Here is a 15922-nt window from a genome sequence, read left to right on the forward strand (position 1 = left end):
TTGCACCTAAGGATGCAATTACCATTTCCTCCCATTGTCCGTTCTGCTAGTCCCTCTTCTCCCAGCTGACGCAGGCTTTCGAGCCCGCTGGGTGAACACGCGGCCGAGAGCTTATGAAGATCGGGCTGCTTCTGAAAGCCACAGGTGGCCGGCGGCCAGTGATGCTTATCAGTCCCCCCAGGACTGCTTTGAGGTTATTTTCTTCTCGTCAGAAGATGTTGTATATGCCACAGAGAACGTTTCCATCAATTCTTCTGCCTCAGCTAGCGCCAACCCAGCACTGTGCTCGCCATGAGTCACCCCTTGCTGGCTCTCTCCCAGGCACGCTGGTCTGCTTCTAGTGGGCAAGCCCTACAGACCTTCCCAGAGGAGCCTGGCCTTTGGGGTTCTTTACAGGGCTCTGTGATTCTACCTGGAATCTATCTCCTGAACACCACTATAAAACCACACACACACACACACACACACACACACTTTTTTTGGGTAGGGAAGTATGATGGAGTTTGAGTTTGTGAAGTTATCTGGGAAGGGAAGGGGACTGGGGTGTGCATTTGGGGGACCTTAGACTTGTAGCATCTATTGAGACCATGTTCTTGCTTGTCTTTCACTAAATGGAAAAACAAATGTCCAGTCACTGAGTCCTTGCTACCCTTGGCCCCAGCTCAGTGCATCTTCTGGGTTGTGGATGTAGGAGGCAGACCAGGCCCTGGACATAGTGCCAGGTGGGCAGTGTGCATTCAGGTCTGTGTGTAGCCATAGAGGCCTAAGTTCCAGCCTCTCTTACCTTACCTTCTCCCAGTGCCCACCTGTCTGAGCCTCTTCCCACATCTATTAAATAGATGTAGTAGGTCCTTCTTGCCTGAGGACCTAGTGCTGTGTGTGGTCAGTGGCCATGGCTACTTTCCTATGTGCTGGCCAACCCGTTCTAGGGCACATAATGTTGGTTCTTCCAGAGAGACTTACTTTAGGATGCCTGGAGGACCAGAATCCCAATGGTAGGATTAAGGTGATAGCAGGGAGGGTTTTGAGGCTGGGCATGGAGACTTTCATGCTTCCTCATGACCAGCTCTCACCCATCACGGGTGAAGGTCCCTGTCACCATGGGTACCCTGAGCTATTCTTTCCTCTCAGCTTACACCCATTTCTCTAGTTTGAAGAATTTCTTTTGGTAAAGAGGTTCTTCACTCTGCGCTGTTTGAGGTTCTGTCCCAAGTACGGAGCCATACAGGTAACAGGAAGAGGGTACCAAGGTCTTAGACACTAGCTGCCAGGGTTTCCCACTATCCCAGCATCTGTGAGCAGAGTTCCTTTGGCAAGCCAGCTGTTTCTTTGAGACAGGGTTTTCTCGTGTGGGTAAGGAATCCTGGGAGTGTGGTGCCCAAGACAAAAGCTGTGCTCAGGTGGCAATGGCTGATGTCATGGCCTTGACCAGGCTTTCTCTGATAGGCTGACTTCTATTGCCAACAACGTCATATCATAGACATGGTCAGTTTTAAATGAGAAATGTTTATTTTAGCCTATGGTTCTGGAAGTTGAAGGTCTGTACCTCATGATGATCTTCTTGCTGGCAGAGTCCTGAGGAGGTGCGGGGACCTCACAAAAGCAAAGGAAGTACATGTATGCCTCCTCCTCTATCTTCTTCCACCTCTCTCTCTCTTTTCTTTCCTTTTCCCCTCTCTCCCCTCTCCTTTCTGTCTCACCCGATCAGACTATCAGGATTCAACCATAGTGCCTTCATCCTAATGACTTTACCCAATCGTAGTCTAATCCTAAAGGCCTCGATTCTAAATGCCACAGTTATTAAATTCTACCTTCTTGGGTTAGGAAGATGGCTCAGTTGGTGAAGTCCTTACTGCTTAAGTGTGAAGACCTGAGGTCAGACCCCCAGTACTCGTGTAAAAGAGCCAGGTGTGACTGTGAAAAGCTGTAATCACACTACTGAGGAGACAGGAGGATCCCTGTGGATCCACAGTGAAGACAGTGAGCTCCACTGGCCGTCCAGTCTAGCCAAACTGATGAGCCCTAGGTTCACTGAGAGAACCTAAAAAAGAAAAAACGAGGTATTACTGCCCACACACATAGCCAACACTACCTGTACTTAGTGGGCTATCATGAAGTTGGCAAGGGTGTGATTGGAGGGTCTTGGAGGAGCTAGGACTAAAGGGGGTAGATACCATATTTCATTGTGTAAGTGTGTGAATTCTCCAAGAAAATGTTTTAAAAGATAAGGTGGAGGCTGTCAAGATGGCTCAGTGGGAAAGAGCACTTGCCACCAAGCCTAGTGACCTGAGTCCAATCCCTGGATCCCACATGGAGGAAAGAAAGAACCAACTCTTGATGGTTGAAAGTAGTCCTCTGACTCACTGTGGCAGGTGCTTGCATGTTCATGTATGTGTGTGTGTGTGCTGTGTGTCCACACACACACACAATAAGGTGGAGAGTTATAGAGGAAATCGGACATCAGCTTATGTCTTCTAGAAGCACACATGCGTGTACACAACTTTTTACACTCTCACTCCCTCACAATGGGAGTTACATTTTGGCACACCATCCCTTGGGAGATACTCCAGTCATATTGAAACTACAGCAAAGCCATTAGAGTTTATTCCAGCCAATTCCTCCCGTTTAACAGACTGGCTTGACTGGGACTCAGAGATGGGCCCACACACCCCGTCCTCACCACTGTTCTTGGTAGTTGTGGTGTGAATTTTGGACATTGGATTCCCAGCCCGAGGGCCTTTTACATTTCACTCACCAGATTTTGGTGTTATCAAAATGGAGGCCCTCTTTATGTCACCACCTCCACAGAGGGGTCACAATGCAACAAAAATGCTTAGGTTCTCTGAAAATCTGAAATCCATAGCCCAGGCCCAGAGAGAGCCCCTGGCTCCTCAGTGCGCCACACACATGCTAATGCGTCTCTCTTTCATACTTTCTAGTGTCCGCCAGGACTTCGATGTCCCCACCAGCCACCTCATTGGAGCTCACGGATACTGCACACAGGTCAGGAGGCAATGGGGCCCACAGAGGGGAAGCCAGGTAGCCCTCCCCCTACTGAGTTACTTTCTTTGTTCTTCGTCTCAAACACTCTGTCCGAGCAGCTTTCATGAGCCAGCCTCTGGGCTTCACTGTCATGGAGCCCCGGGAAGAAAGCTCAGTTTGTTCTCCACACTTAGCATGCTTCCTGCTTACTGGTATTCTTAGAGCCACGGGGATGCAGAAGAGGTAGAACATAAGTTCCGCTTAGTGCTAAACTGCACAGAGCCCAGGCTGTTGAAACATGCCCCAGTGTGGCTGGTAACCCTGGGTAGCAGCATACCTCGATTACGCATGTAGAATGCATTGCCTTCACAACCACCCTTCTCTCTGCATTGTTACAAAAAAGCCCTGTTGTGGACCAGAGAGACCCTGACTCCACTTGTCATTCATACTCTCTGTCAGATAATGCCACGAAAGAGCATCACAAGCCTCTCTAGTCTGCACAAAGACAGCTTCCTTTCTCAAGGCCTCTAAGAATGGTCATGTGGGTTATATTAACATGTAGTCTCTGGGTATGCAGGAGCCAGAACTCAGTCTTCTGCCCCAGCTGGGGAAACCAGTTGTTCTGGGATTTTGACTCACTTGTGCCTAACCCTGGAAACCTATGTTGATCCCATGCAAGGACAGGTTTGAGGTCTGTGGTATAACAGACACCCACAGAGAGGTGAGGGTTTGGCTTCTGCCCCTCCCTGGAAGAAAGCTGTGGAGAATGTCTGCTCTTCTGGCTTGCCTGGCTCTCCTGCTAGAGAATGGAGCTGCCTAGGAAAATGGAGGCAAAGGAGGCTAGACCAGCATCATCCAGGCCTGGGTTCAAGCCTGCTCTCACTACACTCACAGAAGGAGGCGTCTTCCTCCTTTCCGGAGCTCGAGTTTCCTTCCTGTGGAAGAGGCATCTGGCTCAGTCCATGGGTGCCGAGCTTGGATTTGCTCACCAGTCCCTGTGGGTCCTGTTGAAAAGCAGGCTCTAACTTAGCCTGGGCTGGGGCTAGGGCTAGGGAATTTCTTCTTTATTTTCTTCTTGTTCTTTTGAGACTGTGTCTTGCTGTGTAACCCAGGCTGGCCTTGCATTCCAGACCCTCCAGTTTCAGCCTCCTTAAGTGCTGGGATTACAGCCATGCACCACCTCGCCCTAGCCCCATGGAGACCAAATTTCTAAAAGTCCCCCTGGGCAGAAACAGCCCAGAGCACATACTTTGAGGAGTGATGGGCTGGATGGTGGCTAAGCTTTGCTCTTGCAAGGTCCTCTCACTTAAGGGCAGCAGGAGGCATGTGCTGCTCCTATCTCAAGAAGACTTCCTGCTGGGAGGAATGTTTTGAACACTTCCCAGATGGAAGAGCAGGGGCCCTTTTCTCATTGAAAACCAGATGGAAAAACTTTTCAAACACACACACACACACACACACACACACACACACACACACACACACACACAAACCCAAGACAGTAACTTTCTTAATAGCCTCTGACCTGAGGTACAGTATCTCAGAGCAGTTATTTCCTTTGAATTATTTTGTCATTTCCTCTTCAAGGACACAATGAGGCCCTTCACTGTCTCCTTTTAATGAAGGCCCCTTGGCGGCCATCAGTGGAGGCCTAACTGTCACTGGGACAGGGGTGTTCGTGTCACTTTCCTGGAACATCAGTTTCACTATTCAAGAGAAAACACTTCTCTGAACTCTGCCCTGCAGAGCAGAGGTTGGGTAGAGATGGCAACACCATCCTTTGGGCTAGGAGACAACTCTGTGCTTTCTTGCCCCACTGGCAATGCTAGCCTTCCTGGGGGAGGATAACACAGAGGGACTGCTTGTCTGAATGCTAGGGGTGGATTAATCTGAGTCCATTCCCAAAGATTCCTTGGAAGCTGCCACCTTTCAGTTGGAGTATTTGTTGCGGCAGAATTGCCATCTGGGTAGCAAGGGTAACATGGATGCTGCATTCAGCAGAAGTCAGTGAAGGTTCAGCCCAGTCACTTTCAGGCTACATGTCCAGGACCAGTCCTTTCTCATCCATCAGGCTCAGTTTGTTTATTTCTAAGCATTGATGGGGCGTAGTGGTGTCCAGCCGCAGTGCTCCACTGCAGTACAACTTCCAGAGATGGATACACCTGGAGGTGCCATTCAGCTATTGATACCAAGTCCAGGTCTAAGGTCACACATGTGATGCATGGCTGGGTGTGAGGCATGAGCCACAGGTCCATTGGATACCTACTCTCTGAGGCAAGCTCAGCACCACCTTCTTGCTGCTCTCTCTGCCTCTGTTCTTGCCCCCACCCTGCTATCCTTAGCATTCCCATGAGTCCTTAGTAAGAGCAGGGTACCTCACTGGTACCACAGTGTGCAGGGTTGGCTGGCTTCCTGGCTAGGAGATGTGCAGGGTCCTCTGAGATCGCTAAGGGAAGCTGGGTGAAGGGTACACAGGAACTCTCTGGATTATTTTTACAACTTCCATTGAGTCTAATGTCATTTCAAACATTAAAATGATTATTTTTAAAAACTCTATTTTTCAAGACTCTTCCAGAGGTCACTCTCCAACAAACCTGCTTTCGCTTGGTTATGTGACTGTGTGCCTTTGTAGGGCAGGGAACACTGTGCACACATTTTTCTAGCCCTACTCATATCCTACATTAGGTTTCTACCTCACAGATATATCCTTGACCTCCCTCGCTGGCCCAGAGCATGGAGCTGTGTTGTAGCCTCTCTAAGGTTCCCCCAGTACTGACTTAGGACAAGCTCCTGTGTACAGTCTTTGTTTAAGGAATGCTTGTAGGTAGATTGCTGAGTCTCTCCAAATGCTTTGATGGAAGCAGTTGGCAGATTTCTCCCATCAGAGCCTGTGGAAAAATCAAGCCTCTACTGTCACAGCTCTGCACTCTGTTTCTCGCCTTCCTTGTTTTTTTTTTTTCCTCCTCCACCCTTTTTCCCTTGTTCTCAGCCTCCCATCCTCCCTCCCAAGGCTGATTTCAGAGATCTGACGCAGCTTCCCTTTTTCTCATCAACAGGAACTTGTCAATCTTCTCCTGACTGGGAGAGCCGTGTCTAATGTTTTCAATGATGTAGTGGAGCTAGACTCAGGCGATGGGAATATCATGCTCCTCCGAGGCATCGACGCACGCAATGACATTGGTTTCTTATCTCTCTTTGAACACTACGATGTGTGCCAGGTACCCAGATGCACTCCAGAATCCCAGCAGCCTTATTCCCTGGACCTATGAGATGGACATGGAGGAATGGAAGCTAGGCTCTCATTCCCAAAGCTGGCTGGAGTTCAGGTCCAGCCCTAATACCGAGCAGCCTAAAAGAAATCCTTTGCTGCCTATGCTACAGACACTTCAGACTCAAAGAGCAGATTCTGGGTTCCAGGAAGGAGAGATGAAAAGAATTTGTAAGGGTTCATAATGTGGCTGTGCATCAGAGTGGCTGCCTCTGGTGTATGTGTGTGTGTGTGTGTGTGTGTATGTGTGTGTGTGTATGCCCGCGCGCGTGTGTGAGCATGTGTGCTTGCATGTGTATATCTTGTATTCATGCATATGTGCAATGGGTTGAGGAAGGGAGAGCTTGATGTCTTAGGTTTAGAATTACTTTCTTAGGGCTGCCGCAATGAGAGGTGCTTTCATTCATAATCCTAGACCCCAGTGCTCCCAGACCAAGGTGTGAGCTATTTGTGCTCCCTCTGAAGGCTACAGGGAGAACCCGTTCGTGCCTCCCTTGACTTGTGACTCCCTTTCAGCATTCCTTGTTGCTCCTTGGCTTATAGGTGCAGCATCCTAGGCCATGTCTGTATTGTCACTTGGATGCTTTGCTCTCTGTTTCTAAGGACCGTAGTTGGATGAAGGGCACACTCCTTCAATATGACCTCATCTTAAGCTGTGGCATATACAGCAACCCCAGTTCCCAGATGATAAGGTCCTATTCAGACACACTTAAGGCTTACATGTCCTTTGAGGGAACACAGCTTAGCCTGTACACCTTCATTTAGCCTGTTTGCTGGGTGCGGTCCCTTTGCCTCCTGTCTTGCTTGGAAAGAGCACTCGCAAAGACCCAGGCTTTAAGTGAATGTGGTGGGGCACTGTGACTGTGCCATGGCTGTTCTCGATCAGCCCTGCTGCCTCAACTGCATTCAGACCTTCTTAGAACTCACTCGTAGTGGCTCCATAGCATCCACTGTTCTATGACTGGGGATGTGAGGAGCACTGTCCTGAGGTTAGCAGGAGACTGCTGACACCACTCAGACACCAGGAGGGTGTAGGTGAAGCTTTATCATTGCCACAAACTGGAAGCTTGGTCTTAAGGGCCCCTAGAGTGTTAGGTAATTGACTTTGCAGGGTGGGAAGGGGCTGGAAGTTTTGTCCCATTCTTTCTGTGTGACCTGTTATTTAGGTATGGTGTCCCTTTTTCACAGACCATGTGATTTGCCTCTTCCTGACTCCCTCCATCTGAATGACACCCCAGTTCATGGAATGCAGATTGTGGGTTCTAATTGACTGAAGAGGAAAGTTCCTTTCTGGTTGTGTTACTATCAGGAGTAAGGCAGCAATTTGTCCACGTGGCCAAGGAGAAGCACCAAGAGACTGGCAGGCTCCACGCTTGTCCAGTTTCACAGACTCTAGGCTAAGCATGAGCCCTGATGTCTTCCTATGGTCCAGGCTGCCTAGAAAAAAATAACCTATTTCGATTTGATCAGTAGAGAGCAATTGGTGAGAAAAACAGTCAAGATCATTCTTCCTTCAGAATGAAGAGAATGTTGGAGAAACGTGGGCCCAGTGGCTGTTTTCCTGTAGAGTCCTTGAACCTACAAGGGCCATTTGCTGGTCAAGCTTGGGAGTATTGCCCCGTGTGGGGAATACTTTCCTGTGCTGTACCCTGGAAAGCTCACTAAAGAAGGGGTTCTATATGTGCTTGTTCTTTCTCCCTAGAAGTCACCAAGGCTGGGTTTTAGCCTCTCCTACTCCTAAAGACACAGGCAGGGCCTGGAAGCCTTCACCTTTTTAACACTACCCTCCTTCCCGTGGCACTAGGGCCTCCTATCAGTAGTACTCAAGGGAGCTGAACACTCAAGGTCTGGACTGAGACAAATGCTTGGCCTAGCTGGCCCCATTAACTGGATAGCATTAACATAGCCACAAGGAAGACCTAGTATTTGAATGTCGTCGATCCTGACACCCCCACTTCCCATCCTGCCCTTTCACTAAGGCAGTGTGAAACATAGATGCAATCACACCATTCTATGCTCAAAAGTAAGGGCTCTTCACTTTGCAGGACTATCATGAGCTACGTTGTGTCCACTAAAATTCATATGTAAAGTCCTGACCCCCAGGACCTCTGAGCGGGACTGTATTTGGTGATGGTATTTAAGAAGGTGATTAAGTTAGAATGAGGTCACCAGGATGGCCCTAATCCACACAACAGCGTCATCATAAGAAGAGATTAGTGCATAGACACAGAGAGACCTTGTGAGACACAGAGTGGCAGTCAACCAGAAGCCGGAGAGAGCTATCCCTGGCAAACAGTCCAGATGACACCCTGATTTCAGAATGCTCCAGAATTTTGAGAAAATAAGATTGTGTCGTTCAAGCCACACATTTTGTAGTCTTTGCTATTGTGGCCTGAGCACAAATAACTAATGCAGAGATTAAAATCTCAAGCTTGCCATGACCTATGGCCCTCCCAGAGATGGCCCTTCCCTCTTCATTGGGCTCCAGATGCTGGGCCTTTAGCCACACCTGCCTCTTTGGGGTCGTTCCTTCCTCCGGGCCTCTGCATATTCTGTCCCCTCCACCTGCCCTGCCTAACCCCACTCTTTTAAGCTTTGCCTTAATGTTTCTGAAAAGGAAGTCTTAATCACCTCCGTCATTCCTCTGAGTAGAGTTCTCTCACTCTGTCAGCTCCCCTCCAAGCACCTGATTCCTTTGTAGGTCTTTCCTTGATCTAAGCATCATATTTTATTGTCTCTAGGATGGATGTGTTCTTACATTTCAGCCCTTCTGAAATGATAGCACGTTGTTCTAGTTAGTAGTGTGTCATACTCGGTCAGCAGCTGCCTCTGTTGGTTACAGGAGACATGGTGGTGACTGACAGGGTGAGGTACTGCACATCTGTGCTCACTTGAGTGATTTCTCTCTGCTGTCTTCATTGATCTCATTTTCTCTAGCACTTTGTCCCCGTAGTCTTTTGTGTTGCTGAGGATAAAGTGTCATTGCATCAAATGAATGCTACCATCATAGACAGGAAGGTAACTCTGCTTGTGGTCAAGTGCTAGTCCTTGAGAACAAGTGCTTGAATGCCGCAGTCTGTACTGGCTGGAGCCGCTCACCACTTCTGTGAGAGATTAAGACCTAAATTTTAAAAACACCTCTGAGAATGAGCAAGATGGCTTGGCAGGTAAAGCACTTGCCACCAAACCTCCTGACCTGAGTTCAAAACCCAGAACCCATGTGGTTGAAGGAAGATACTAAGCCCCTAGTTGTTCTGATTTTCACATGTATATGTACTCACACACATATGCAAAATAACTAAATGTTTAAGAAAAATTAAAACTACCCCTAAAAATTTATATGTGGATGCAGTTCAGAAATAAACATGAGCCAACTGAAAACCACTGTACTCAACTTCTGAAAGCTTAGAAAGATGATTGGGAATAACACACACACATACACACACACACACACACACACACATACGCACACACACACATACGCGCACACTTGATAAAGACAATGCAAAACCTAAAAAGATACTTTTCAAAAATAAAAATTAAAAAAAAAAAAACCATGAAAATGCCAAGGACTAAACAAAACCAAGGCACTACAAGAGATTTCTAGGTAATTTTCTGCAATCCATAGAAGATCAGAGTAACATGCGAAGTCTGAGTAGTGAGATCCAGTGTAATCACTAGTGAGATGCTGCTTTCTTAACCTGAAAATCCAAAACCCCAAGCAGGGCTCAGACATTACTCGGTGTAGAGCACTGGCCTATCACACTCAAGATAGCAGATTAAGACCCCAGCACATCAAGGGAAGAAATCCCAAAGGGTTTGCAAAGTAGTTTATCTAAGAAAGAGCAAGTGCCCAGGAGGAGCCAGGTAGTTGGAAGTACATGGTGGAGTGTGCTCCCACCAGCACAATGAAGACCACAGTAATCAAAACGTAGGCATAAGAGTAGACAAATGGATGCATGAAAACACACCAATCATGCACGCGCACACCCACAATGGCTAGATTGCAAATTAATGGAGAAACTGTAGTTCACATAATATAAAAAAATATTACAAGAGACCTAGGAGCGTGATATGTGCCTGTTATCCTAGTACTCGGGAATTTTAAGTTCAGCCTGGGCTACATGTGGAGTTCCTGTCTGCACACAACAACATGCAAACAACCTTCCCTTCAGAAAACAAAGACTAAAAATAAACCCAGGCAACAGAAACCCAGAGAATGCTGTGGCAGTTCATTTGATAAAAATCTAGAAGTCTACCAATCATTTGGCACATATACACATGAAAAATTGTTCCCATCACATAAGCCTGACAATTAGGATTAAATCAGCTTCGCTGTTTGAATTAGAGCAACAAGAATGAGATGAAAAAGGCACAAAAGCTTGTGAGGCTGTGAAGGGAGCTGGTCTTTCTGGCCATAGCTGATGAAGGGAGACTTTGACATGATATGGCACATTCAAAGATAGGATCATTGACCTCAAAACGTTGACTCTGGAAGCTATTGTCCTGAGAAATAGTGCATCCTAAAGCATATTTGTGGCTCAAAAGCCACCCATTTGCACATTTAGAATCAGATCATTATTAAGGCTGTTCTTATTAACTTAAATGGTGCTTGTCAAAACTCACAACATAGATGTATCCTTGTTGGTGTGAGAAAATTTGAATGGCATTAAATAAAATCTCCGGAGCTAGAACTTCGGCTTGGTGGCAGAGCACAGGTTTGCCATAATCTCCTGAGTTTATTCCTCAACAGTAAAAGTAAGTTTAAAAGTTCAGAACAATCAAAGCAAACAAACAAAAACAACCTATTAAAGTGTATCATGGCCCCCAAGAGAGCCTGGCCCTCACTAAGGAAATAGCACACCCAGCTCCTAAGACCCCTAAGGAAGTTTCTCTGGAAAATGTCCCCTCGTGGAAAAGGCTTGTGAATGAGTCCAATCATTTATAAGCCCTCTGGGCAGCTGGTTTGCTCTTAATCTTTTGACTGTTGTTTATAAATGGCAAACTGCCCTCTATCCCTCTTTTGGAAAATTCAGGGAGCTGATGGCGCCCCAGACAGCCCATGGATGGCTTGAGGCACTTTCCCTGCCTGTTGTGAGTGAGCACAGAGCCAGGCGATGTCTCCCAAGAAAAGGCTCTTTTGAGCACAGAAAGGAAGCTAAGCTTATAGAAGGGTTAGGCGAGGGTCAGGCATGCCCAAATGCCCCATATCTCAGGAGGAGCAAGCTTGCCATCCAGGTGAGTGTCGCACATGGCAGAGCGGAGAGGAGCTTTATTGTAGATAAGAAAGAAACTAGTACTTTGTGAATGTGGTTCCTACACTCCACTTAATAGGCATGTCCTTCATGGGAGACTTGAGCCCAGCCCCTCTATCCCAGGCACCTGTAGCTCTGCATTGGCATTACTCTTGAGGTGGGACCTGCCTCGCCACTCTTCTGTGGTGGGTCCTAGAGCAAGTGTGCCCTTATGGAGACTGTAAACACCTGAGCAGCAAATATCTCATCTCCTGCGGGAGGCTGTGGATTAGGCAGGACCAGCTCGACTAGGTTGCTGAATAACCTAGTACTGGTAGACCAGGTGCTGCCTAGGACACTCACAGAAGTATATTATAGAGGGCCACCTGCCCAAGGGCTCAGAAAGCAGTTTTCTCTTTGCAAGAAGCATCGTGCCAGTATTCTGGGTGAGGGGTGCTAGCATTCTAAGATCCACCCCATAGCCACAGCCAGGTAGCTTTGTCCCATTGTAAAAGGGCTTGCTTGCCCCTCCTCAATCTCTTGCTCATCTCTTCTTGCTCCTGCTCTGTCCCCTCACCCCTTAGCCTCACCTCTGTTTCTCCATGTGCTCATGGCTGGCCTATATTCTTCTACTCTACTTCTCTCTCCTCTCTTTCTCTTTTTCTCTCTCTTCCTCTCTTTTCCTCTCTCTCTCTCTCTCTCTCTCTCTCCCCTTTCTCTGCATCCACTGCCCTCTTCACCCCCCTCCCCATGCCCTAAGGCACCAGTGGGCCCATGCCAAGGCATCCCTTCCGCCTGAGGGACAGCCACATGACGGTATAGTATAGAATAGGGTATGGTATAGAATAGAGTTTTTTCAGGGCATGTGGAGAGAGAGGAGGGAAGAGAATGGGAAGAAAAGAGGGAAGGGGCGAGGGGACAGAGTGGGAGCAAGAAGAGAAGAGCAAGAGAGAGAGGAGGGGGCAAGCAGCCCTTCTTATAGTGGGTCAGGCCTACCTGGCTGTTGCCAGGTAACTGGGGGGCAGAGCTTAGACAGAATGCTAACAAGGGGTCTCTGTTTTGTTTCCACACATCCTTGGCCAGCCGAGGAGTCCTTGGCTAGCAGTCACCAGACCCTTTTTGTTCCATGTTCTGGTGCTGCCTCAGCCTCATGCTCCAGGCTCCCTTACCAAATGGCCTGCTGTACCCTGAACTTGTCAGCCATTTACCCATAGACTGCTCACTCAGACCCTCCCCCTTGTCTCCCCAGGGCCCCCAGTTCTACCTGTCTTGAAAGCACAGTTCTACTTGAAGTCCAGTATTATTCCTGAGGACTTCCAGTTTTCAACTATTTGTTGGCACATTGGGTGGTGGTAGCGGTGTATGTGTTGAGCAGTGTCACAAGGCAAGTGACACACTATGGTGCTGTGGTTGAGGGGGCAGTTGCTCAGTGACATGCCTCTGGGAACTGGAAGGAACCAATGATAACCTGCTCTCTGGCTGAGCAGTTGAGATAAAGCTCTCAGAAGGGAGGACAAAGAATGGGAAGGCCAAGGGATTGGTGAGCTGAGTTACTGAGGAGCTCAGCAAGAATCAAGAGGTCATGGCTGAGCTACACACAAGTGAGGTATGTGAGAGACTGGAGGAGAAGAGAGAGGTAGATGACTGGGTTGTGGCATAGATATCACCTGGGACCAATGGGTGTGTTTTGTGTGTGTGGGGGGGGGCTGTGTGTGAGTTCCCTGTGATCTTCATTGTAGGGTGGTCAGCTCTAGAAGGTAGGCCTGTGTCTGGGCAGCAGGAAGAGTTTCTAGCATCACACCAAGGATCCCTGGGAAGTAAGCCTCGCCTCAACTGGCCAGCATGTTACCTCAGGTCTTTCTGTCCTTCAGGTTGGCTGTTTCCTAAAGACACCAAGGTTCCCCATCTGGGTGGTCTGCAGTGAGAGCCACTTCAGCATCCTCTTCAGCCTACAGCCAGAGCTCTTGTGCGACTGGAGGTGTGAGCGGCTCTTTGACCTGTATTACTATGATGGCTTGGCCAACCAGCAGGAGGAGATACGGCTGACTGTTGGTGAGACACCCTAACACATCTCTTCAGGGATCCTCCAGGCTGCCCCAGAACCAGCCTTAATATACCTTCTTGGGATATCATGGGTGGCCAGAGAGTGATACTAGCTTGGCCGTCCTGCAAGAGAGGGCCATGGGCCTTGAGCACTTGATGGCACTAAGAATGGAAGGTGCAGTTAAGGCCACATGCTAGTGCCCAGTAAGCTATGCTGATATGTTTGGATTCGCCTTTAAGGCAATAGGCAAAACCTCATAGGAGGTTTTACGGTAGAGGAATAATGAGACCACAGTTGCTTTTAGAAAAAAATATTTTGATAACTGAAGTAAGGCATGGGTTTGGTGAAGGCTGGAGGTAAGAGGCCAGTGCACTGTCTTAGTAAGGATAAATGACCAAGAAGTGGAGAGGATCCAGTCAAGATGAAGATGGGTCCATCATACCCAAGGGTTGGTGTGGGCCCCCGGAGTTGCCCGAATTGGCCACAGCGTCAGTGCGTATCCCTAAATGACAGTGCTTCCCCCCTTCCTTCCTAGATACCACCAAGACCGCCTCAGAGGACGGCTGCAGTGATCTTGTCCCTCCTCTTGAACTCTGTATCAGAACCAAGTGAGTGGGCACGCCTCTAACTTCATAAAATTCACCCCAAGAGGCCAGGATATGCATTGGTTGGGGATATTAAGCCTGTAGACAGAAAGACAAACAGCTTTAGTCTGCAATAGTGACTAGGGACTAGTGAATAGTGACTATAGTGTGTCGTAGGGAATCAGGGAGGAGCATCTCCAGAGGGAGACAAGGTTCTGGATGCTTTTCTTGGGATGTAATATATTTCGTGTGGCTCTAATCATGAGTTCAGGAGCCATCCTGCAGGCTGACTGTGAGACACTGGATCTCACCTATCTGACTTTGTCATCTGTAAAGTGGGGACAGTAGCAGCTTGGAGCTCATGTGGATATTCCTAAATGCTTTCTAGCATTAGCTCTCACTGTCATTGTCCTTGGCATTTGTGACTCGGTGTTGTGTCAAGAGGAATCTGTTTCCCAGCTGGGGCCAGAATCATAGCCTGGCCCTGAGAGACTGAGCACCTCAGATACATGTGGGAGGCCTGGAGTCTGGGCCTGTGGCCCCTTATAGACAAACAAACCTTTGAGCAGGACTGGGGAACAGTGCAAGGACTGCCTTGGCACTGTGGAAGCATCAGGAAGGGGAAGTGGGAGGGCTGCAGGCACATCCCCATTGTGCCAGTTCCCTGCCCGCCCCCACAGGGATGCAGCATTCCTGCAGGGTCATAGGCTGGCTGCTTTCATCCGAGGATTAGGGGCACATGCAGGTCGATGTCATTTCAAGTACAAAGGGCCACTCATTCAAGGTGATGAGTGAAGGCTCTGAAGGGGAAAGAAGGTGATCCTAGCCTTGGCACCTATGCAGGCTAGCAGAGGAGGCCACAGGGTGACCTTTCTGAAGGAGAAGGGCCCCAACTGGCCCCTAGGCATAACTTCTGTCCCTTTCAGAGTGGATGCTCCCTGAGATCTCTTTGACTTTATTTTTGTACCCTCCCACCAATAGTACCCCTTAGTCCTTCACTGCCCTCCTTTGACAATAGATGGTTCCTGATTGGCCAAGCAGCCCCCCAAGCCTAGCCTTGACTGGCTTTCTGAGCTCAGTCTGATGGGTAGTTGTTTGAGAATGGCTCAGAGTTTTGGCCTACCTTGAGGGTAGCCTCTTGCCTGAGATGGCTGGCATGGAGCATAATTCATGATCATCATCATGGAGGGTGGGTTTAGATCTGTTCTGTTGGTGCTTTTGTCTCTTGGGAGGATCCCAAACCCATCCCCAACCCCCACTGATGCCTCAGGAGGTGCTGGAGAGCAGCTTGAGTTGGGGAGTGGGGACTGGCTTTCCCTGCTCTCACTTCTGCTCCCTGTCTAGGGCTTGGATGAGACAGAGAGATGGCATCTTCAGAAGTGCTTCTCAGTGTTTGTCACAGAGAGAAATAGGACTATCTGTACAGCATACAAATAGTCAGGGTTTGGGACATCAGGCTAGGGACTCTTAGGGGTCCCAGACACCATCCATTCCCAGGATGGCTAGGGGAAGACAATGTGAATTCTGTATTACTTATTGGGAAGTCTTGCCCCAGAGCTTAGGTCCTAGGCTTGTAGACATTAGCTTCCTTTAAAGAATATGTTAGAACTCGAATCTCCAGACCAACCAGAGCCTCTGTGGTGAGGCCTGAGGATGTGAATTCCTATGCAGTTACTGGTTGCTGCTGCTGCCACAGCCCTAGGATCTCTTAAGAAAACATTCATTGCCAAAACATTCATAAAGGTGATGGCACACACCTTTAATCCCAGCACTTGGGAGGCAGAGGCAGGTGGATTTCTGAGTTCGAGGC

General features: G+C 48.5%; 1 protein-coding gene across 1 annotated transcript in view; it reads left to right on the forward strand.

The window, feature by feature from the left end:
• Mindy4 (MINDY lysine 48 deubiquitinase 4) overlaps window positions 1–15922 on the forward strand; it is a 115518-nt gene that overhangs the window by 86153 nt on the left and 13443 nt on the right. Inside the window, exons 14-17 of the mRNA XM_031381992.1 lie at window positions 2940–3003; window positions 6039–6200; window positions 13356–13536; window positions 14064–14136. Coding sequence (XP_031237852.1) covers window positions 2940–3003; window positions 6039–6200; window positions 13356–13536; window positions 14064–14136 — 480 coding nt within the window. The remainder of the gene's footprint in view (window positions 1–2939; window positions 3004–6038; window positions 6201–13355; window positions 13537–14063; window positions 14137–15922) is intronic.

This window comes from Mastomys coucha, unplaced genomic scaffold (assembly GCF_008632895.1).
Source record: "Mastomys coucha isolate ucsf_1 unplaced genomic scaffold, UCSF_Mcou_1 pScaffold20, whole genome shotgun sequence".
Classification (NCBI taxonomy): Eukaryota; Metazoa; Chordata; class Mammalia; order Rodentia; family Muridae; genus Mastomys; species Mastomys coucha.